General features: G+C 47.0%; 3 protein-coding genes across 5 annotated transcripts; 1 reads left to right on the top strand and 2 right to left on the bottom strand.

Annotated features, from left to right (window-relative positions):
* Nucleotides 1027-2903, bottom strand: LOC8083361 (transcription factor MYB2). Its single transcript, XM_002446851.2, has 3 exons — nucleotides 2650-2903; nucleotides 2102-2366; nucleotides 1027-1925 (listed from the first exon to the last, which is right to left on the bottom strand). The coding sequence occupies exons 1-3, from the start codon at nucleotides 2901-2903 to the stop codon at nucleotides 1308-1310; spliced, it is 1137 nt and encodes a 378-aa protein (XP_002446896.1). The 3' UTR covers nucleotides 1027-1307.
* On the bottom strand, nucleotides 3585-4293 carry LOC8055962. The gene is made up of 2 exons (XM_002446850.2): nucleotides 4057-4293; nucleotides 3585-3950 (listed from the first exon to the last, which is right to left on the bottom strand). Exons 1-2 carry the CDS (start codon nucleotides 4276-4278, stop codon nucleotides 3870-3872), a joined length of 303 nt encoding a protein of 100 aa, XP_002446895.1. The 5' UTR covers nucleotides 4279-4293; the 3' UTR covers nucleotides 3585-3869.
* Nucleotides 4332-9268, top strand: LOC110436579 (probable isoaspartyl peptidase/L-asparaginase 3). 3 transcript variants are annotated; one of them, XM_021463928.1, is made up of 8 exons: nucleotides 4332-4555; nucleotides 4676-4862; nucleotides 6040-6104; nucleotides 6220-6639; nucleotides 6715-6773; nucleotides 7547-7651; nucleotides 8021-8283; nucleotides 8755-9268. In XM_021463928.1, the coding sequence occupies exons 1-7, from the start codon at nucleotides 4367-4369 to the stop codon at nucleotides 8238-8240; spliced, it is 1245 nt and encodes a 414-aa protein (XP_021319603.1). In that variant the 5' UTR covers nucleotides 4332-4366; the 3' UTR covers nucleotides 8241-8283; nucleotides 8755-9268. The 3 variants fall into 3 exon arrangements, with proteins under 3 accessions (XP_021319603.1, XP_021319602.1, XP_021319604.1); XM_021463927.1 differs by lacking the exon at nucleotides 8755-9268 and having other exon boundaries at nucleotides 8021-8668; XM_021463929.1 differs by lacking the exon at nucleotides 8755-9268 and having other exon boundaries at nucleotides 4358-4555; nucleotides 6209-6639; nucleotides 8021-8668.

Below are 21201 nucleotides of genomic sequence, written 5' to 3'. Positions count from 1 at the left end.
CATGCGAGGACTATGACGGCGTCACGCTCGGCGAGGATGACGATGGCGCCGTGCTCGCCGAGGACGGCCGTCGGGCGAGGACGACGAACGCGCGGCGCTCGGCGAGGCCAGCCGCTCAGCAACGACGACAACAGAGCGGCACTTGGCGGGGATGGCGCAGTGTGCTGCGGGACTCGGCGAGGACGGCAACGGCGTGCAATTTTGCGGCGCTCGAGTGGTGCTACGGCGGCGGCAGCGGCAATGCGTCCGGCCGTATCCCCATCCACTTAGGCCTTGTTTAGATCCAAAAACTTTTTGAATTTTAACGCTATAACACTTTTGTTTTTATTTGACAAACATTGTCCAATTATGAAGTAACTAGACTTAAATGATTCATCTCGTGATTTACAGTTAAACTGTGTAATTAGTTATTTTTTATCTACATTTAATGTTTAATGCATTTGCCGCAAGATTCGATGTGACGGAGAATTTTATAAAGTTTTAGATCTTGGGTGGCCTTGCTCCACGGGAGCTTTGGTGTTAGTAAAAGATACGTGGGCTGTGTTGGGTCTTAGCTATTGTGCAGACCATATGAATTAAACGGATCTACCGTTGGATCAGCAAGCAACGACAAAGATTGCGTGACTGAAGATGCAGTCATTTTAGGTGAAGTCAGTCGATCTCGTTCCAATTTTTCCTATAGAGTTCTAATCCTCTAGAATATCTCCATTTTTTCATTTGTTCTAAAGGAGACGCAAGACGTGTCAACATCTTGAACAATTTGTATCTATCATTAGATACAGTCAGGGCTGTTGTACGATGAGAACCCAAAATTGAACATTGTTCATATGATGGTCCTTTTCAGTTAGTCATGACTCATGTGATCCGCCGCACGCACGTGTCACCGAAGTTCGCTGTTCATGAATTCTTGATCGGTAAAAACTTCTTGCATAAAACCCCCAAATGGCACTGTTACATCGTACTTACATGCTAAACTTCTTGCATCTCTGATACCGATCTTAATCTTACAGCATACTAAGATTTGCATACATCACAGACATGTGATTAATACTTCATGCATCTTGCAACTATGCTTACAATTACAAGCATTGCAGTTTCCATGTCCAACGCAAAGCTCAAACTTGAAGCATTGCAAAAGTTAAGTTGACTGCAATCTACAAGGCTACAACTCTCAATAGCCGCTAGTAGCCTAGTACTGGTCAGCAGCGTCAGAACTCAGAACAGGCAAATGCCCAACCAGAAAACAATGGTCAATGCCTCAATGGCAAGTTAGGCAACTACGGGACTCGTGATAAGAAAGGCCAATCTCAAAATCCAGAGCTCGTCGCAGGCGGTGACAGTGGTGGTGGCGGCGGCGGCGGCGGCGGCTGATCAAGCGAGTCGAACATGTCCGGCGGCAGGTCGTCGAAGAAGTTGTCGGGCGCCGCGTCCGGAAGCTCGGTCTTGACGCCGCCGTGCGGGTACTCCGTGCCGAAGAACGGGAGCATCATTGGAGCGGGTTGCGTCACCGGGAGCAGCTCCTGGTAGGCGAGATGGTCCATAGCGCCGCCGGCGTTGGCGAACCCAGCTGGAGCCATGTTCCAGCCCGCCGCCGATAGCCCTGGGAAGTCGAGCAGAGGGTACGGAGGCTGGTCGAACGGCAGCAGCGGTGGCAGTGCGGCAGCGTTTGACGACGAGCACGCGTGGCTATCGGAGGCCAGCGGCAGTGCTCCACCGAAACTGACAAGCCCGGAGCCTGCCCAATCGTACGGGGCTAGTGCAGCATTGTGCGCGTCCATGAATGGTGTCCCTGCGCTGCATGGGTGAACACCAGAGGAGCTGCCCTCCAGTGGAACTCTCTGCGCGTCCATGAATGGTATTGCTGCTCTGCATGGGTGAACACCAGAGGAGCTGCCCTCCAATGGAACTTGATCCAGACAGGGAACCTGACGACGCATCAGGGATTCATGTTAAAAAAGAGAACTGTATCAAATTCAAACTCCAAATGATCACTTCTGAAAATCATATCAGTGAATAGCGAGGGACAAGACTTGTAATACAAGTAGCCAAGAAAGAGGAGCGGGCAATGCGTGTTGCAACTTGCGAGGGCTTTAGGCTTTACCACGGCGGCGGGTCGCGGCTCCAGAGAAGAGGCAACAGGCGCCTGCGCCTTGGCGCTCCCGCTCCTGTTCCTGCTCCTGCTGGACCGGCCGCGGAGAGGCGTTCCCAGCAGCCTGGCGAGCCGCTTCTGGCGGGTGCTCCAGAAGTTCTTGACGTCGTTGTCCGTCCTGCCCGGCAAGTAGGTGGAGATCCTCGCCCACTTGTTCCCGAACTGCGCCTGCAGCTCCAGCACCACCCGCTCCTCCTCTGCAGAGAATTTGCAGCCACTGTTGCAAGGCGCCCGATCACCATGGTGAATTTTGTGATCAACCGTACACGAAATGCAGAACACAACAAATCAACCGCAGTAGAGAGAAGAAAGTAGGAGCGATCAGTGCAGCCTAAACCCCAAGCAAAACGAAATTTCTGACAACTAGAATCGCAACAATTATATAACAAATGCAAATGCAGTTAAGAATTCATAGTGCGCTCAAACTAAGCAAAGCGGAGGAGGAGTGAATCAGAGTGGGGGAGAAACACAAAGGGGGAGGGGTTTGCGCGTAGGCGTACGTCTTGAGGTCTGGCCTGAGCTTGTTCACCCAGCGGAGGCGGCAGGACTTGCCGGTGCGCGGCAGGAAGCCTTTGGATCGAATGGAGCTCCAGTCCCGGGGCCCGTGCACGCGCACGTGCTCCAGCAGCACCGCGTCCTCCTCCGCCGTCCAGTGCCCCTTCCGCACCGCCTCGCCCCCGCCCGCCGCCACGTCCCTCCTGCCGCTGCCTCCGCCTCCGCCCCGCCTCCGGGCGCCGCCAGGTGCTCGAGCCATTGCCTCCACGCTAAGCGATCTCGCAGGGCAGGCAGTAGAATACAAGTGTCGTCGTGCTCTCGTCTCCTTATGGGGCGGGGGCGGGGGCGAGCGAGTGGCGCACGTGGCGCTGTGCGGGCGCGTCCGACTGCGATCCGACGGACGGGTTTGATTCCCAAGGGGCGCCGCCAGCGTCGATGGAGCGGGCGCACGAACGCGGGTGGTTAACCGCTCGTCCCACCCCCACGACCTCCGATTTCTGCGGGCCAAGGAAAGGATACTTCTTCGTGTCCACTGTCTAGCCTCCGACACATGGTGCGGGAAATAAAACATTTTGTTTTTTTGTTGCAACCTGGCAAAAATCTAGGAGTTCTATTGCCGTCCGATCAGGAACTTACGAATTGCCATCCTTGCAACCCAACCTATGTTCGGTAAAAGTCGATTTCAGCTAGTTTGCATTTTTTTTGGTTTCATAAATCGAACAAAGGATGCAAAGTAACTTCGGAGTATGGCCTTGTTTAGTTCACCCTGAAAATCAAAAAGTTTTCAAGATTCCCCGTCACACCGAATCTTATGGCACATGCATAAAACATTAAATATAGAAAAAAAAACTAATTACACAGTTTAGTTGTAATCACGAGACGAATCTTTTGATCCTAGTTAGTCCATGATTAAATAATATTTGTCACAAACAAACGAAAGTGCTACAATACCAAAAACTTTTCACTTTTCGGAACTAAACAAGTCATACGTGTGCTCGGTGGAAACAAGGCGGAAATAAATTTTGAGGGATCATCAAAGTAAGCTTGTGATACAATACAAATTACAACAGTGATCTTATTACTCCTGTGCATTCTGCATTCCGAATTCAGAACGACACACGCTTAGCTCTGAAACGTGAAGCAATCCACACCCCTCAGCATTCTGTAGTTTCCTAGCAAGGCTGAGAAATCTCTCATCCAAATCACGGTTGCAGCAGTGTGCTGCTTAGTCACTACCTCCCGCTCGGCGAGGAGGAGCTCCCATCCACCGCCGGATGCTCGCGCCCACGCCCTTCATCTCCTCCACCTGCAGATACACACACATCACGCGCACCAGATCAGCGAAAATTCGAGCAGCAAAATCGCTCGCCGTACGGGGACGGAAGCTTGGATTAGATCATTAGACGCCTCACCGATCCGACGCCCGCGGCAAGCACCCCAGCGGAGACGGCGGTGGCGCCCGCCCCGACGAAGAGGGAGGCGATGGCGAATGCCTTGAACGGCATCGCCACAGCCGTTCCGCCCCTGCCGCGTCGGAACCACGCGACCCCGGCCGCGGCCTGAGCCGCACTCGCAGCCGCCCACCACGGCCACCTCTCGGCCTCCCCGCCGCCGCCGCCGCCTCGGTCGTCCATCCCCGCCGGCGTCACTAGGGTATTCGGGGTTCAGCTGCTGGAGTGGCACCCTATAGAAGCCGAAATCTCACCGACATGTGGAGCCCGCATGGAAGTATTCAACTGCCAGCCCACTGACATGTGGGACAGGTCCCCATCGAAGCGCCACTATGAGCCCCGGCAGACCCGCCAGTACAGTATCCGGTCAATCGCGACGCCCGCTTCCATGGATTCCATGAGGCGGAGTTCCGTGGGGCTTCTCATAGGGCTCCTGCTAATTCGGCTCAATCGGTGCTCGGTAAGCGTAGATCCGATTCGATTTGGTCTCTGGAGTTTGTATTGGTTTGTTACGTCATTGATGATGGATTTGGATTGTTGGGGGGGGGGGGGGGGGGGGGGGGTTTGGGGGTGCAATCAGGCGGTGGGCGACGAAGGCGCGGGTGAAGTAGGCGCGGCGTTCCCGGTGGTGGTGAGCACCTGGCCGTTCCGTGAGGCGGTCAGAGCGGCGTGGAAGGTGGTTTCGACCGGTGAAGGAGGGGGTTCGGCCGTCGATGCTGTCATCGCTGGCTGCTCCGCTTGCGAGGAGCTCCGCTGCGATGGTACAGGTTAGTTCCTGCTGGCCTGCTCCCTTGCACGTGTCGTTCTTCCTATGTCAATCCAACAAGGCCGAACTTGGGTGGCATGGCAGTAGCCATGCTGCTCTCTGAAGTATGTTGATGCATCGGCATTATTATCACATTGATTCGAAACATGATGCAACATCAGGGACTACAATAGAAATGGGTTGTTAAATTCATTGTTTGTATCAGGATTACCTGTAGCTGTATGCCAACATTGTTGCTTTCATCTGTAGTTCTGCACCAGTAAAGTACAGTGCTTCAGTATCAATATGTTGTTCAATGCCTGGTGCCAGACGTGCCACCTGTAGAGCTCTTTTTGCCCCCATTGTGCCATCATAGGCTGATGCATGAAACTGCTCAAAATTTGTATACCTGTATATCAGATTGGATTTGGATTCTGTACAGACTACATGTGCTTCCATGCTGTCATAATTTAACATTCAAACACGCAGCCAAAATATTTCTCATAGACCATTGGTCCCATTTGAGTTACTTTAGTGGTACATTGAATAAAAAATTCTCCATTCATTTGATACAGTAAATAGATAAACAATGGTTGCAGAGCTTAAATTGGATCTTTTTCAGGCCTTCTTATGTTGGCAATACTAAAAGATTATAATGATGTGCCTGCCTGCATAATTCTTAGTGATTTGCTTTACTTGGAGTTGTGAAACAAAATAATGCCAAGTCTGAGGTGTCAATATTAATACAAAGAAACACGTGTGGTGTTACATTGCCTAAATTATTTTTCTCTTATGTGCAGTTACATAGGTAAAACAATCGATGCACAAAAAATCCTTAAATGGTTAGCACTGTGAGGATAACATGAATTGCAACTGATTTTGCATGTTGTTCATAGTGTTGTACTCCCTCCATTCCAAATTATAAGACGTTTTGGCTTTTCTAGATACATTGTTTTTACTATGTCTCTAGACATACTGTATATCTAAGTGCATAGCAAAAACTATGTGTATCTAGAAAAGCCAAAACGTGTTATAATTTGGAATGGAGGGAGTAACTCCTAATCCATTTATGGACAGCAATGCTTAAGCAGCCCTGCTTCTTGTTTTTGACTTATAATTTGAATAACTTTCCTATTTTTAGCATGCATCTTGGATCTACCAACCTGGTCATAATTTTAGTTATTCTACATGTCATACAGTTGGTCCAGGTGGAAGTCCAGATGAGAACGGTGAAACCACATTAGATGCTCTTGTCATGAATGGGGTAACATCTGCTTTACTTACTCATACAGCAGTTCAAGTTGATATTTTGTTTTGTTCCATCATTCATAATTCATAGTGGATGCATATTGCATTATTTCGCTTAAGGAAACTGTCAGGCAACAATGGAAATTGGAGCTGTGGCGGCCATGAGATATGTGAAGGATGGAATTAAGGCAGCAAAGTTAGTCATGGAGCACAGTGAGCATACTCTGCTCGTTGGAGAGAAAGCAACAGCATTTGCAATTTCACTGGGTCTTCCAGGGCCAACCAACCTCAGTTCACCAGAGTCAATTGAGAAATGGGAAAAGTGGAGACAGAACTACTGCCAACCAAACTTCTGGAAAAATGTTGTTCCTGTCGGTAAGTGTGGTCCATACCATCCTATCAATTTAGCCCCAGTTGAAGTTGAGGACTCTGTAAAGAATGGGATAGAGGGGTATTATGAAAGTGATAATTTACTGGAGCCAATAAAGTCTTATTCGAAGATTGTTAATCGCCACAACCATGACACAATTTCTATGGCTGTGATTGACAAGGTAGCTATCACATTCAACATTAGCTGACTCTTTCTGTTGTTGTCAAACTAATATGTGTGTTGTTTTCTATTATAGATGGGCCACATAGCAGTTGGGACATCAACCAATGGTGCTACATTTAAAATTCCAGGAAGGTGATCACTTTGACTACTGTTGGAATGTTGGGTGACTTCATATCGCATCCCAACCGGCTTATCATAATTTTAACTAATCATGGACACGAAATATACTAGTTTCTGCTGATGGCTAGTTAAAATTATGGCCAACTGTTTGGGCCTGGTTTCGCTCAAACTGTTTAGCTAGTACCTGTCTTAGCTAAGTGTGTGTGGTTTTCCGCTAACTCGGGCATTTTATTCACCGCCTTTCTGTGTATCTAATTCCTTTGCACCATGAGATCTTACCATTTCATGTATCTTTCATATGGTTTTGGAGTGTGTTATCTAGTCACTGTATGAATCAATCAGATCCTCTGGTCTTATTGGAGTGGTATTTTATATTTGAATTTCTCTGTATTGGATAATGATGTAGATCCACCAGCTGTATTCTTCTTCCATGTACCAACTGCGTTATTCATTTTTGCATTTTTGTTATATGTGCTTAAACCAGTTTTGCTATTTGGTGAAACATGTCAGACTAGAGCTCCTTTCTATAAGCCAGTGTATGCGTCATCCATTGTTCCCCTAGAAACCTAAATGTTGCCCATTGAACTGGGACTCTTTGCTTGGCATGGTACCTGCTTATTCATTTGTGTAACCATCCTCATAGAAATATAAAATCTAGATGAATTCATATTTCGAGAGGCCAGTCTAGTTCTAAAATTCTCAATATTTTGAATGAACTTGGTGAAGAATTCTCAATTTCTCTCTTTATAGCTAGTACTGAGTACCGATCAATCATTTGATTCCAGGGTAGGCGATGGACCAATACCAGGAGCTTCTTCATATGGTGATAATGAAGTTGGGGCTTGTGGAGCAACTGGTGATGGTGATATTATGATGCGCTTCCTTCCATGGTAATGAAAACATAGTTTGCATTGAAAATGACATTTGAAAATATATGGCTCAGTGTGATGTCTAGCTTCTCAATTAGAACCGGATTAGTTGCTCCAAGCTGCAATTTTCTTTGAAAGAAAAGAGAGATGACAGAGTTGTGCTCTGGTTATTATGAACTCTTTTCCCTTCTTGTTTTTTCAAGTGTAGCAATCTAATACATGGTGGTATGCAATTGCAATCATCTTTGGGCATTCAATTTTAAACAGTCCCTGCATATCCAGTTGTAAACACTAATGCTGGTAACAGCTTATGCTAGTCGTTTTTTTTCTATCCCAACTTTATCAACTGTCATGCACTTCATACCAATCTTATTATAAATCCTGTTGTAGCTATCAAGTGGTAGAGAGCATGCGACAAGGGATGGATCCTCGAGACGCTGCCAAAGATGCTATATCGAGAATTGCCCGCAAATACCCAGATTTCATCGGTGCTGTATTTGCAGTCAACAAGGAAGGAGTGCACGCCGGGGCATGTCACGGATGGACATTCCAATACTCTGTACGAAATTCCAGCATGCAGGATGTGGAGGTCATCACAGTATACCCTTAGCAATGGCAATTCACCGAAAACAAAAGTTTGCTTTTATCAGCAGGTAGGATATTTACACGTGGTGATGAACATTTTTTTTTCACAACCACCCCTGCTGATGTTTTAAAAATGACCTTTTCTTAAAGCCGATTGTTTTGAAACTAGTAGTACTATATGTACCAATTTGACCATAGTTGTTTTTTCCCCTTCTATAAAAAGTGTTGAATGCCGATACTTTTGAAACTAGGAGTTGATTGTACAGAAGTTAGACTTGCAATAAATAGTCAACTTCGTAGAACCAACTATCATGTTTATATTAAAGCTAAAGCTGCACAGGCTATTTTAGTCATTAGTGGTTCCCCTGCTTAAGAGAACTATGGTGCTCCAGCTCTCAAGATTCCTGAATGCTGAGGGGGATCTCTGCTTGCTGCTTTGCTTTTGTTTTTGCATACAGTTTCTTTGGTTTCTTTGTCGTCCGAGTTGGTTTATATTAACAAAAGGATACTAATATTTTATGTTATTTCTTTATGAATAGACTCTAGCAGAGTGCATGTTCTTCAGTTGAGGGGTGTTTCTTCTCTCTCAAAGCTCAATTTGCTGCTTGTCCTGGATCGATGGGACCGGGATCGGCAGCAGGCTTGCTGTAGTGGGACTGTGGGAGTAGCTCGGAGGCACGGTAGATTTTGGAAAGTCTCACTGGCTCACCAGCCACTAGTGGAAGTAGCTCTGATGAGCGGTGGGATGCTACGGCGGCGAGCAGAGAGAAGCAGAGGCCAGAGGGTAACTGCCTATCAGGCCGCATAAATGTTTTAGAGTTTCTTTGGTTTGTTTGTCGTCCGAGTTGGTTTATATTAACAAAAGGATACTAATATTTTGTGTTAGTTCTTCATGAATGTCTAGCAGTACACATTTTGGTCAATAGTTTTATTTATTCTTTTATCATCTACGAAAGGATAAGCCAATTGCACGTCTTGCCTAACGGCCTATCAGGTCGCATAAATGTTTCGTTTTGCGGCAATTTATTAGTACTCACCTTTCGCTGTGGTCAATGATGCCCATTATCGACAAGTATAGCAGTCTCGCTCGCCTTTCGTTTTCCTTTGTTTTCTTGTATACTTAGCGCTTGTTTGGCACAGCTCAACTTCACTAGTAAAGCTGTTTTTTAGAAAATAGCTTCATGAGTGACTTTCTAGATGAAGCTGAGCTGTTTTGGAAAAAGTGTTTGGCAAAATAGCTTCACCAACTACTTCATACATAGTTGAGAGAGAGAAATGAGGGAGAAGCTGCAATAAGCTACTTTTTTCCAGCTTCATTCAACTTATGTCTTTGTGAGAGGAGGGGAAAAACAGCTTCACCCACGAAGCTGTTTTGAAAATAAGTGTTTGGCAAAAAAAAAAAAAAAACGGATTCATGTTTGAGCTCCGTCGCTCATATGATGCCCCCCAAGTTCCCGATGTGATTTGTGCGCATTACAGTCTACAGATTATTATTATTGAGTGAGTATAGGATTTAACGAACTGGAGTAAAATTTGAAGAACTCACGAATCTATTGCGCTGTCCTTGATTTTAATGGTAAGCAGCGTCGAGGGTAATGTAGACCGTGGACGGCGGCGGAATGGTTGACAAATGGTTTCCACGTTGTTTCCGGACCCGCGACAACCAGTACTTACCGTAGGAAGCATCTTTTTATTTTTAGTATATATAAAGTGGTTAGTTGCATTGCATTGGAAGCATATTTCCACCTTTGGTAGAAACTACAGTCAGGCTAATCTATCAGACAAATTTCCACGACGCGAACAACCATGAATTGGGCCTCTAGAATGTAAATGTAGAATATATAAGCAACATTTTTCCAGAATGGGCAGGTGATGGTTCCACTCCTGGCAATTCTTTTTCTGGACGAACAGTCAGGGGAGCAAGGACATATACTCCTTGTTTACTTGCAAAAAATTTTACAAAATAGAAATAGTAGTACTTTCGTTTGTATTTGATAAATATTGTCCAATTATGGACTAACTAGGCTCAAAAGATTTGTCTCGTCAATTCCGACTAAACTGTGCAATTAGTTTTAATTTTCATCTATATTTAATACTTCATGCAAACGTCTAAAGATTCGATGTGACGGAAAATCTGAAAAATTTTGCAAAATTTTTCACGAACTAAACAAGGCGGCGGCACCTCATTTGGTGCAGGGTGGACAGGGCGGGTGCTCACTGAAGAAGGTCCCACGAATAGTGGGTGTCTTGGGTCAAAAATATGTACATCCATCCTGAAATGATTGTAAGTCTAGCTACAAGTTAAACCATATTCAGTTTGATCATTTTAAAAATATTAATATTTACGATATCAGATAAATGTAACTAGATTAGCTTATCATATGGTATGTGTGACTTATTTGTTAATCATAACATTTGATACTATTTTAAATAAATTTAATCAAACTTAATATACGTATATATATTTTTTTGGACGGAGAGAGTGAGGGGGTGCACGCAATGGGAAATACACATTCATCCAAAACGACAAAGAAAAGAAAAGATACCGATAAGGCGATAAGTTATGCCCAAATCATTGCACCACGTACGACGATGTGTGATGAAACCCTCCAACGGCAAACGATGCCACGTCAAGTGTGGGCCTGCAGATACAATACAACCCCAACCCCTCGACAGTACAGTGCTACATGCCCCCATTGTCTAACATGGGCGGAGCACGGTTGATTTGATTGATTAGAGGAAAACACTAAATTAGTCGCCGTCTGAAGAATAACCTTTGATTTGATAAATAAAGCATCCAACGCTCGGATAATGAATAGCTAACTTCACTGAAGAGCAAGCATCCAAGGCCGGTTATATATCCTAGCAAGCAACTCTCCGGCTACAACTACAAGGCAAAGCAACACTTGTCCAATAAGTGAAGCAAGCGGCCGGCCGGCCATCCCAGTTGTGGCTGTGGAAGGTTAGGCAGCAGGGCCGAGAGGAGCTCGGAGGTCGGAGGAAATCCCCGAAGAAGGCTGCAGCTAGCGGAGGGCGACGGCGGCGATGCTGATCCTGGACCTGGCGATCTGGGTCATCCCGGTGACGCTGGTGTTCGTGCCGTGCCGGCGGCTGGTGGTGCTGGTGGCCAGGCTGCAGGAGCTGGAGGAGTGCATCATGCGGCCGCGACCGCCGCCGCCGCCGCTCACGGACTCGTGGGCGTGGGGCCGCGTCGGCGGCATTCATACCATGGGCATCATGATGTGAGGTGTGGATTCAGGCCATGCTCCTGCTGCGGCGGACTGCGGAGCCGATCAAGGTTCGAGTTCGACACCCCTGCAAGCTGCAAGCTGCAATGGAGGCGCGTACGGGGTGGAGGTGGGTAGGAGAGACCTCAGTTTTACCTAGGAGGTGGCAGCTTCTTCGATCTGGTTGGTAACTCGCCGCCGAGTTCATATTCTGTGCAGTCTCTCAGTCTGGGACGGTACGTATGGTATGTACTCCAATCCTGTCAATCTTTTTTCTCGGTTTTTTTTTTTGTTGTGAATGTGTTATTGTGCTCCTGTATGTAATGTAAGAAAATGTAGATACCTGCAGTCCTGTATACATGTCATTCAGACATGGACGATTCCACTTGTATTTTGCTGGTCTCCATTCAGAAACGGAGCACTTGGCTCCCGTTTGTATGTACCTGAAGTCCTGAACCTGAACTTCATTCACAAAGCATGTCCATGGGCCATGATTCAGGGGGCTCTAGCTTCCCACTCACTCATAAAGTTTGGCGTTGCAACCCGGCGACAGAGGCCGCCTTTATCAGGGACTGGGAGGGACCACATGTGTTATGCGTAGTACTACTACGTACTACCAGGCTACAGAAGCAGTACGGTCGGCTGCGCTCGAGGAGGAGATCGGAGATCGGCCCTCCACCCGATTCCGATCTGCTCGTTCGTCCCTGGCTCTGGTGCGGCAATCACAATCAAAGCACGCTTTGCTGGCAGCAATCACACACACCCCGCTCCCCGCGTCGGCGTAACCGGCAGAAATTCTAAAATATCTCGACGCAGCGGAGCCTGAAGAGGGGCATCCAAGCGTGCGGGTGACACGACATTTGTTTTTTTTTCAACCAATGCAATAAAAGAAAATGAATTCATAATCCGTATCGTCCTCTGGTCCCACTCTCTCTTCTTCTTTGTCAGGTCACGGGGTAAAGACCGGAAGCGAGAAACCATCCTCTTTAATAGATTGATTTTATAGTTGTATACCAGATAAAGCTTGCTCGCTTTACTTAGCTTATCTATCATTTAGTACTATTTTTTTTCTCTCAACAAATTAGCGAATAGTACTTTTAGTCATGATTTTTCAGCCAAACAAACTGCATAGTTGATGTTAGATAATCTTCTAGTGTAGTGGTGACTAATCTTCTAGTGTTGTCACATGGCCACCCTGCTTTGATGGTTTCTTTTATATGGTCATGATTGGTTATGGCACCGTGTGCATAGTTGTCGTCAGGCATAGTTGATGTTAGATAATAGTCTCTAGTAGAGAGCCGACTTTCGATTCACACTTTTAGTCTCAATTGTATTGCGGTTCGGAACTAAAGATCCTTTTAGTTTCGAGCTTAAATTTTACAAGCACCAAAGGCTGTTTTATCTCAGTTAGTAACATCTTTAATCTAAAACCATCCTTTAGTCTCTGTTGGTATGTCTAACTTGAACTAAAGGTCTTCCACCCGAGAATAAAAGTCCCTAGGGTGAATTCCAAAGGAACACGCCCAGGCCTTTGTCACATGTGGTGTGCAATTGAGTTGGTAAGAAAGTTATGCGAGAGACAAGGAATCTTGTGTTTGAATCTCATGCGTCGCAAGAGGGGTTCTCTCAGAATTTAAATTAGTTTTTAGTTTCGAGGATAAACTTTAATCCCGGTTATGGTATTAAAGCCCACATATGTACTAGTGACTCTTCTATCTCTTCAGCTTTTAAAATCCTTTATTTTTGTATCATATCAAACCGTACTATGTGGGGTCAGCCGCGGAAGGGTAAATTGGATTATGTTTGTTAGAGTCACTTGAACTATACGTGTGATAGTTATGATATATAATGAGAGCATCTGTCGGCAAATAAGTACCAGAAAAGGACCACAGAGTATATAATTCTAGGATAGTCACCATAGGATTGAGTATGATTTTGGTACAATATTTCTAATGTTTAACTATATATTAGGATTCTTAATTGCATAATTTATAGTTATTTAGATACTTTTTGAAGAAGAAAAATAGTTGTATCTGATATGCGCCCTCAAGATTGGTATGGCGCCATGTAAGCTACGTCTAAGCCGTCCGGGTGCAAAAACAAATGGTTTTAAAAGTTATATAAGGACACTAACATCAAGTTTTATAATTTCTTTTTATAGTTTTATTAAGTTTTTTTCCTCAAAAAAACATCAAGTTTTATAGTTTCTTTTTTTTGAGTGAGACGAAGATAAGATATTGAGAATAATTGACGGAGCTAAAAAAACATTTAGGACCCGTTCGTTTGAAGGGGAATGGCTCCCTGGAAATATTCCAGGCTGGATTTGTATTCTAATTTGAATAGGTTTTGTCAACTGAAATTATTTTTGGCCAGGTTTCAGCTTAACCGAACAGGCTCTTAAAGAGAATTCTTATTTGGGCCTAGAAATTAACTGGTTTCCTTTCTTGACTTTGAAAAAAAATCCCACTCTGGATTTGTATTCTAATTTGAATAGGTTTTGTCAACTGAAATTATTCCTGGCCAGGTTTCAGCTTGCTCTTAAAGAGAATTGTTATTTGGGCCTAAAAATTAACTGGTTTCCTTTCTTGACTTTGAAAAAAAAAATCCCACTTTATGTGACACCGGGCCCATTTTTTTATGCCCCATATCTGGTCCAACATTAGGTCCGTGTGTAGCTGCCATTAGTCCTATTTAAGATTATTGAGAGAGCCAATATGAAGCACATCTCAGAGTAGGAATTCATGGTACACTTGAGAAGGTACTGCATGATGCAACTCCTAATTTTCTGAATGAAAACTTTGACGTACCAATTAGGACCATTTCCCGTATGTAGAGAGATATCTTCCTTTTGTTTTTAGAATGTCCTTTTTTTTCTAGTCTAGAGATATCTCTCTCATGTTTCAAAGAGGTTTATTGTTTATGATGACTAGATCAATTTGTAAGGTCGCCCATGTATTAGGTGCTCTGCAACCTTCATTCTAAATTGACAGAGGAGAACAAGAAGCTCATAGTTTTCTTCATCAATAGGGAGAGGGTGCTAAGCCATCGACCCTGAGAGGACAATCTTTGATGTCAATTGTTTTTTCAGGACCAAGCAACGAAGTCAACCAATTCTAAGGCCACTTAAAAGGAGGAATGCTTTGTTTTTTAAATTTCTTTTTCTGAGTGGGCTTTCGTCACATGGAAGGCCGACACTCAGGGGGCATTTAGGCCGCATGGATTAAGGCCTTTGGAGAAGCTACTTTGGTTGGGCTAGTCTGGGCTGGGCTGAATAGTCCATAATAAGGCCTTCTGTGGTCGTTGTTTGCCAATATGGGCCGTGCATGAGGCCTACAACGAGTCGTCGTTTGCCACACGCCGGAGGCCAAGGACTCTGGTGCATCTCGCGCTCGGCCCAGCCACCCACCTCAACCGTTCGGCTGCCTGCACAGTACACAGTGCACACCACCACCAGTCCACCACTACCGCCAGGGGCGAAGCTGTGTTGTAGGTAGGGGGTGCAAATGCACCCTCCAAAAATTGCAAAAACAGCAGATCTAATCAAAATTTTACCATATATGCATCTTCTAAAACTCATGTATATGCACCACAAGCTAACTGCACCCCCCCTCTGATTTGCTCTAGCTTCGCCACTGACTACCGCTGTTGTACCGCAACACGCTTACGCAATGCACGTCAAGAGCTCGATCCGTCTGCCACTGCCAGCCATGTCGGGGAGTGATTGGGACAACGTAATGCCGCACATCCCGTCGTTCAACGCCGCCATGATAAGCTCCCTGAGAAACGCGGCCATGATCACTCCCTCAGGCCTCAGGGGAGCTAGCAGCAGCTCTGCAGGCAGGCCTCCCAACAGCATCATGCCAATGAAACTTCGGTGCCCCTTTAATTTTTAGCTGTCCACGGCTAGCTCGATCATCAGATTTCTCATGAGGTGACCGAGCGAGCGAGCACCAGACATCACCTGCACAGGGCAATTCGTGCGCGCGCGCGGGGGGGAGACGGCCGGCGTGCGATCGTGGTCAACCGATCGATGGCGGGTCGCGGCACGGTTTCTCATCGGCGCTGTGGTGGCAATGATGATCCGGGGCCAGCGCCATGATGAGGGAGCGTGCGTGATGGCACGCAACGCAGGCGCGGCAGGAGAGCTGCGCCTGCGCGGCAACCCGGTGCCGGTGGCGGTGGTGGCTGGTATAAGCACCAAGTGTCAGGCCGACAGGGCTCTCGTCTTCCTATCCACCCGTTTCAGATTGGCGTTGCCTGATGCACTTATGGTGAGACAGTTGCTACCTATGGCTGCCTGCTGCAGCTCAGCTAGTCGTGTCATCGTTGGTCCATAATCCATATCATCGCGTTCCTTGCAAATCAAGCTACTCCACGTACTACCCAGCTTTCGGATCCAATGGTTCTCGATCGATGATCCATCGGCCGGCCCGAGCTAGTGATACTGATAACTGATAAAAGCCTTCACTGTCACCTCAGCTGAGACTTCAGTGCGTTCTTGAGTGCAAAAAAGTTACAGCATTCACTCACTACACTCGTTGTGTAGTCATCAGGTGGAGTACTGGAGCTGGCTGCTGGCCCTGGCCATCTAGCTAGCTACTTGGCTCCGCCTGAATGGTCTGCGCGCGGCGGCCATGATTCTGACGGTGACGGGGGCATGGTATGGTGGCGCGTCGTACTGGCATGCATGCGCGCGCGCGCATGGCATGATCTTGATCCCCGCAGCCCGCAGCCCGCAGCCGCAGGTGTTTATTTCAGCATGGCTGCTTGCCAATAAGAGGGCTCTGACTGCCTCTGCTCTCTGCTAGTCTGCTGCGTGCGCGACACCGACCCCCTGCGACTGCGAGACATCATACGGCAATCCGGCGTTTTTATCGCCCTGGACCTGGATGTGGCACTGCCATGCGCGCGCGCCGTCGTCTTCGCTTCTACGCCACTGAACCTGGATGGATGGATGGATGGATGGATGGATGTGCGGGCGGTAAACACACACGCACCACACGACGTGCAGCGGACACAGCGCCGCGCATTTACCTTTGTCTCCGTCACGCGGTGAAAGTGCGTGTGTCTGGTGGCAGTGGCACGGTAATATCACTTTCCGGGCCCAAGTGCCAATGCAATGCTCAATCTGCCTGCCTGCCAGGCGCTTTGCTTTGCTTGCCGGCCGGGACGGCTCTAGTGGTCAACACCAGCCCTGTCCACATTCCGGCCATCAGAACAAGATCGGAAATTGATATCCGTTTACTCCTTTACTGACAAGGATCGGATGATCCTTCTGTAGAATCCGGCCGGTAACAACGCGTCGGCTCCGATCCCTTTGTTGCTTGATGATGAGAAGCTAGCTAGCCTCTCCTCATCTTGTTTGGAACCGTCTCAATCCAGGTCATTCAAAGGTCGTTGGTACCGGATGCCTAAACGTGCTGACGTGACTGAAAGCCCAATAGATCCCCGCGAGCTAGCTAGGGGCACAGATATACCTGACACACACATACACACAGAGATCGGGGGCGCGACAATGATCGGCACCGCACCGGCGTGTGCATGGGTCGTGGGATGCCTGCCGCCGAAGGCGACAGGACGACACGCGTGAGTCTGCGGGTGTCGTGTTCGTTCGTTGCTGGTGGCGCGGGAGGGACGTACAACAACGGGCCCGCGGTGGCGGAGCGGCCACGGTGGTAGGCCCGCCGTCACCTGGGCTTCTCTCTCGCGCGCGCGGGCGGGCCCCCCGCTTTTCTTCTTCCTTTCCTCGCTTTGGCGCGGGCGGCGGGCGAGACCGACGAGGGTCTCCGTACGTCTCCAGTTCTTCCACCCGACGGTGTGTGGTGCTGCGGTACGGTGGGGGCGAGCAAAGGCCGCGCGCCCCACGTGCCGGCGCGCGCCCGTGTCGGACACGGGCCACGTGACGAGATCCCGCGGGATCGGCCCCGCGTCCGGCCGGAACCGGAACCTCCTCTGCTTGCTGCTGCTGCTGCTTCCATCGAGGTCGAGGATCCACACGCCACACCGCGCGCCGGGCCGGGCCCCGTCGTCGCGGTCGCGGTCGCGCCCTCGTGTCCGGCTGGCTGCTTTTTTTTCCAGCGTCGCTGTGCGCGCGCGCGCGCGCCGGAGTGCCGTCGCATGATTGAAGCAGCGATCATCGATGCTTTGGTGCAGGGGCAGGGCGAGAGAATCTCCACCACAGGTAGACGGATTGTCGGCTCAACAACGTACTTTTCCTGTCAGGAAAAGGAGGAGAGCGGGTTTATTTTACGCTCGCGCTACAGGTTTGCGAGCTTTAATTAGTTAGTTTGCCTTTTATATATAGATATGATAATCTTGATTTTTCTTGTGAATACGGATAGTGGAAATGTGGAATGTTTGATTACGGCGTTGATTATGTGCGATCGAGGACCAGTAGAGACGTGTAGAAAAATCGCAATAATCAGATGGACTGTGGGAGGGCTAGCTCGCTACTTAAAGGAACTAATGGCCACCCATTCTCATATTTATGAAAGTGTGACAGCAACCTTTGAAATATATATGGTCCCACAATTAGCAAAGGTACCCAATTAGGTTCCTCAAGCAACGTACGAGTATATTTTAAGGATTTTGCGCTAGGTATATCTTATTGTTATGAACTACGTATAGGAATATGAATAAACGAGATCAATCACAGCGAAGACACACGATTTACATGGAAAACTCCTTCAATGCGAAGGAAAAAAACCACGGGCACTAGCCGGCAACAATCTCACTATCTCAAGAGTTTTGGGTTACACGCCTATGACGGCTTACAAAAGAATCAAGTCTCCATAAAACCCTAGCAAGGGTATATATATACCGTACCGCGGGGGGCTTCGCCCCCCCCACCCCCCGTGCACACACGGACGCAGCGTGATGGGTCGGGCCTCCGCTTCGCTCCGTCAGAAGCCCGGCCAATATTCTGAAGTGAATTTGGAACAACTCCAACACTTATGACGGATTTCTTGGGTCAACCTGTAGAATTTTCGGTCTCGTGGTTTAGATTTGTGCCTCTTTGCTAACAACCTGTGAAAAAACGTGGTCTTGTTTCTCACTTTTGAGCGTGGATGAAGCCAGATGTTTATTCTATTATCTAAAAAAAACTTCTGGTGAACTCGTAAACATAATACTCTAGCAAGGTTTTGGAGTTAGTTAGCTTTAGTGATTATGGCCCATGGTTGTATATAGGAGTGCTCTTAGCCATGTGGTTGCAAGCGTGACGTTTGGACTGTGGAGGCACCTATCATAGTATGTCTCTTCGCTCAAAAAAATCATAGTATGTCTCTTAGCAGCCATGTTTATATATAAAAGGGAACAAGAACGTTGAAGGGAATGAGAATGTTTGAACAGGAACGAAAACATGGATCGATACTTTATAATATTTTTTATAGTATGGGAACGTAAATGGGAATATGAATGTTGAACTTGAACGTGTCCATGTTCCATGTTTTTGGTTGCTATGGGATTTTTAGGCATGACTTTTACTACATGCATTAACGGAGATGGTCAGAACAAATTTGAGAGGTCGAGTGGCGGCTATTTAAGATCTATGATAATCAAAGATAACATAGGCAGGAGTCCACACTTACCTCGATGGGAAAAAAAGAAGAGGTGTCGTGAAGCCTACCAACACGAAGGCCCACCACCGAGCCCATTGGCAAGCACTACAACAAAAGCCATTTTTTAGAGGCATCTCCGTTTTAGTCCTGAGAAGGATCTATCAAGAACCACCTCTAAATATGGATTATGAATTGGACTGCCTCTAGAAATTGACTTTTAGCACATCTAGAAATTCCCTTTACTTTTTAGAGGCGTCTACGAAACAAAGCGTATTTGAGGCACATCTACTTAAATTGCCTAAATCCATACTCTAGAAAACTTGTATTTCATTACGATCCAAAAGATTCTAAAGAAATTTGGCTAATAGATGATATTGCATCTTCTGAGTTCAATGGAAGAATTTCAATCCCATTGATCCCCATGTATCTTCACAGTCCACTCTTCACATGATTCTCAGTGGTTTGCTTGCCTTTTTCTCCTTTTACCTTACAACTAGTACATTCCCGCCTTTCTTAGTCTTATTGCTTGTATAGGGGCGGCCTCTTCTTAGCATCTTTATCGCCAACCTCATCACCCTCCTCACATTGCGCTAGGTATTCCTCTGAAAACAGACAACATTCCATATGTTTGTATGCTCTCCATAAGATTGCCGAGGAACATAACATTATTAGTAAGAGCACTTTGACCACAAAATCCAAAGTTTAGCCACTGATCTGAAATCAAACCAAAATTGCATCCAAGATTTGCGCGCTGTGTTCCAGGGGGTAGATGGTAAACCGTACCACGACGTTCCTCTTGGTCAGTGGTGGTGCTTGCCATGAATAAAAGTAGTAAGGCTAAGACCTTCGCTAAGAATTGATCTGGCATAGGGAGGCTATGGCCCATATAGCCTTCACTAGGCTCCGCCAGTGTTCTAGATCTTTCTAACTCTTAAACCCTAACCTCAGACGTAGTTTATTTCCATGATGAGGTTTATTTAGTACTCCTAATAGGGTCTCCCTAAAACACAGATGCACGAGCCATGGAGGTGAGAACGAATACACAAATTAAAGTAGCATGAGTATTGTGTACGCAACTCGTATGAACCGCTACTAGCTAGCTAGCTAGCTAGCTCCAAGTACACGATGGAAGACAAGCGCGTTGCCATGCATGTCAAAAGGATGGATGGGCGGCAGGCACGCAATGATGGGATGATGATGGGTGAGGAGATGAGATAGGCGCCGGGCGGGGGCCGCGGTGTGGGGGCTAGCCGGCTAGGTGCGTGCCGGCACAAAGCGGGACACGATGATTTGGGCCTGGTGGGGGAAAGGCCATGCGCCCCGCCCGCGCGCCCGGCCGGGCTCTCGCATCGCATGAATGGAGCACTTGAACGAATGAACTCGCTCGCCTCGTCTCCTCGATCTCCCGTGTCGTACGTCCTGTGGTCTGTGGAAGCGTAGTGGAGCCACTGCTGCCATGCCATGCGCTACCGGCCTAGCTATACCACCGTACCAATGCGAGCACGCCCTCTGCAATCATGGCGTCCATCCTCGAACCGGCCGGGCCGGGGCAGCCTTATTAGCGTTTTGGTTGGTACCAACTCGAAAAGCCAATCATTTCCTCATGCACTGCTCCTACGTGCTGCGATCATTGCATGGTAGTACTAGTTCTGGTGGTCTAAGCCGGCCCAAAGCTATAGCGACCAATTAAGGCCTTGTTTAGACCTAAAAAGTTTTTTGATTTTGACACCGTAACATTTTTGTTTTTATTTAACAAACATTATCTAATTATGAAGTAACTAGGCTTAAAAGATTTGTCTCGTGATTTACATGTAAACTGTGCAATTTGTTATTCTTTTTAATTATATTTAATACTTCATGCATATGCCGCAAGATTCGATGTGACGGAGAATCTTGTAAAGTTTTGGGATTTTAGGTGTATCTAAACAAGACCAAAGCTAGGTAGCCAATAGTGCTGGCGCTAGCTGCTAGTTTCATGTAATGAGATGTGCACATAGTACATGCATCCCGGTCTAGCTAGCCTAGGACCTCCATATTTGTCCACTGCAGTTAAAAACAAGGAAAAGTAGCACTTCGATCAAAAGTACACCAAAAAAAAATTTGACAGCGACTCCAAATTTTTTGCTGCACAATTCCTATCCAAAGGGGGACCTAGCTACTAGCTGTCCAAATAATTAATATAATGCAGAATAAAGGTAAT

The sequence above is a fragment of the Sorghum bicolor genome, chromosome 6, assembly GCF_000003195.3.
Source record: "Sorghum bicolor cultivar BTx623 chromosome 6, Sorghum_bicolor_NCBIv3, whole genome shotgun sequence".
Classification (NCBI taxonomy): Eukaryota; Viridiplantae; Streptophyta; class Magnoliopsida; order Poales; family Poaceae; genus Sorghum; species Sorghum bicolor.
The sequence above is the reverse complement of the archived record's forward strand: the minus strand, read 5'-3'. Positions and strand labels throughout refer to the sequence as shown.

Bases quoted from the DNA above. Each gene is read 5' to 3' on its own strand.
- LOC110436579 (XM_021463928.1), top strand. From the start codon at position 4,367: ATGGAAGTATTCAACTGCCAGCCCACTGACATGTGGGACAGGTCCCCA. The intron at 6,105-6,219 runs GTAACATCTGCT...GGAAACTGTCAG, and splicing joins ATGCTCTTGTCATGAATGGG to GCAACAATGGAAATTGGAGC. The intron at 6,774-7,546 runs GTGATCACTTTG...ATTTGATTCCAG, and splicing joins ACATTTAAAATTCCAGGAAG to GGTAGGCGATGGACCAATAC.
- LOC8055962 (XM_002446850.2), bottom strand. From the start codon at position 4,278: ATGGACGACCGAGGCGGCGGCGGCGGCGGGGAGGCCGAGAGGTGGCCG. The intron at 3,951-4,056 runs GTGAGGCGTCTA...GTGTATCTGCAG, and splicing joins TTGCCGCGGGCGTCGGATCG to GTGGAGGAGATGAAGGGCGT.
- LOC8083361 (XM_002446851.2), bottom strand. From the start codon at position 2,903: ATGGCTCGAGCACCTGGCGGCGCCCGGAGGCGGGGCGGAGGCGGAGGC. The intron at 2,367-2,649 runs GTACGCCTACGC...GCCTTGCAACAG, and splicing joins CTCAGGCCAGACCTCAAGAC to TGGCTGCAAATTCTCTGCAG. The intron at 1,926-2,101 runs GTAAAGCCTAAA...ATGCGTCGTCAG, and splicing joins AGCCGCGACCCGCCGCCGTG to GTTCCCTGTCTGGATCAAGT.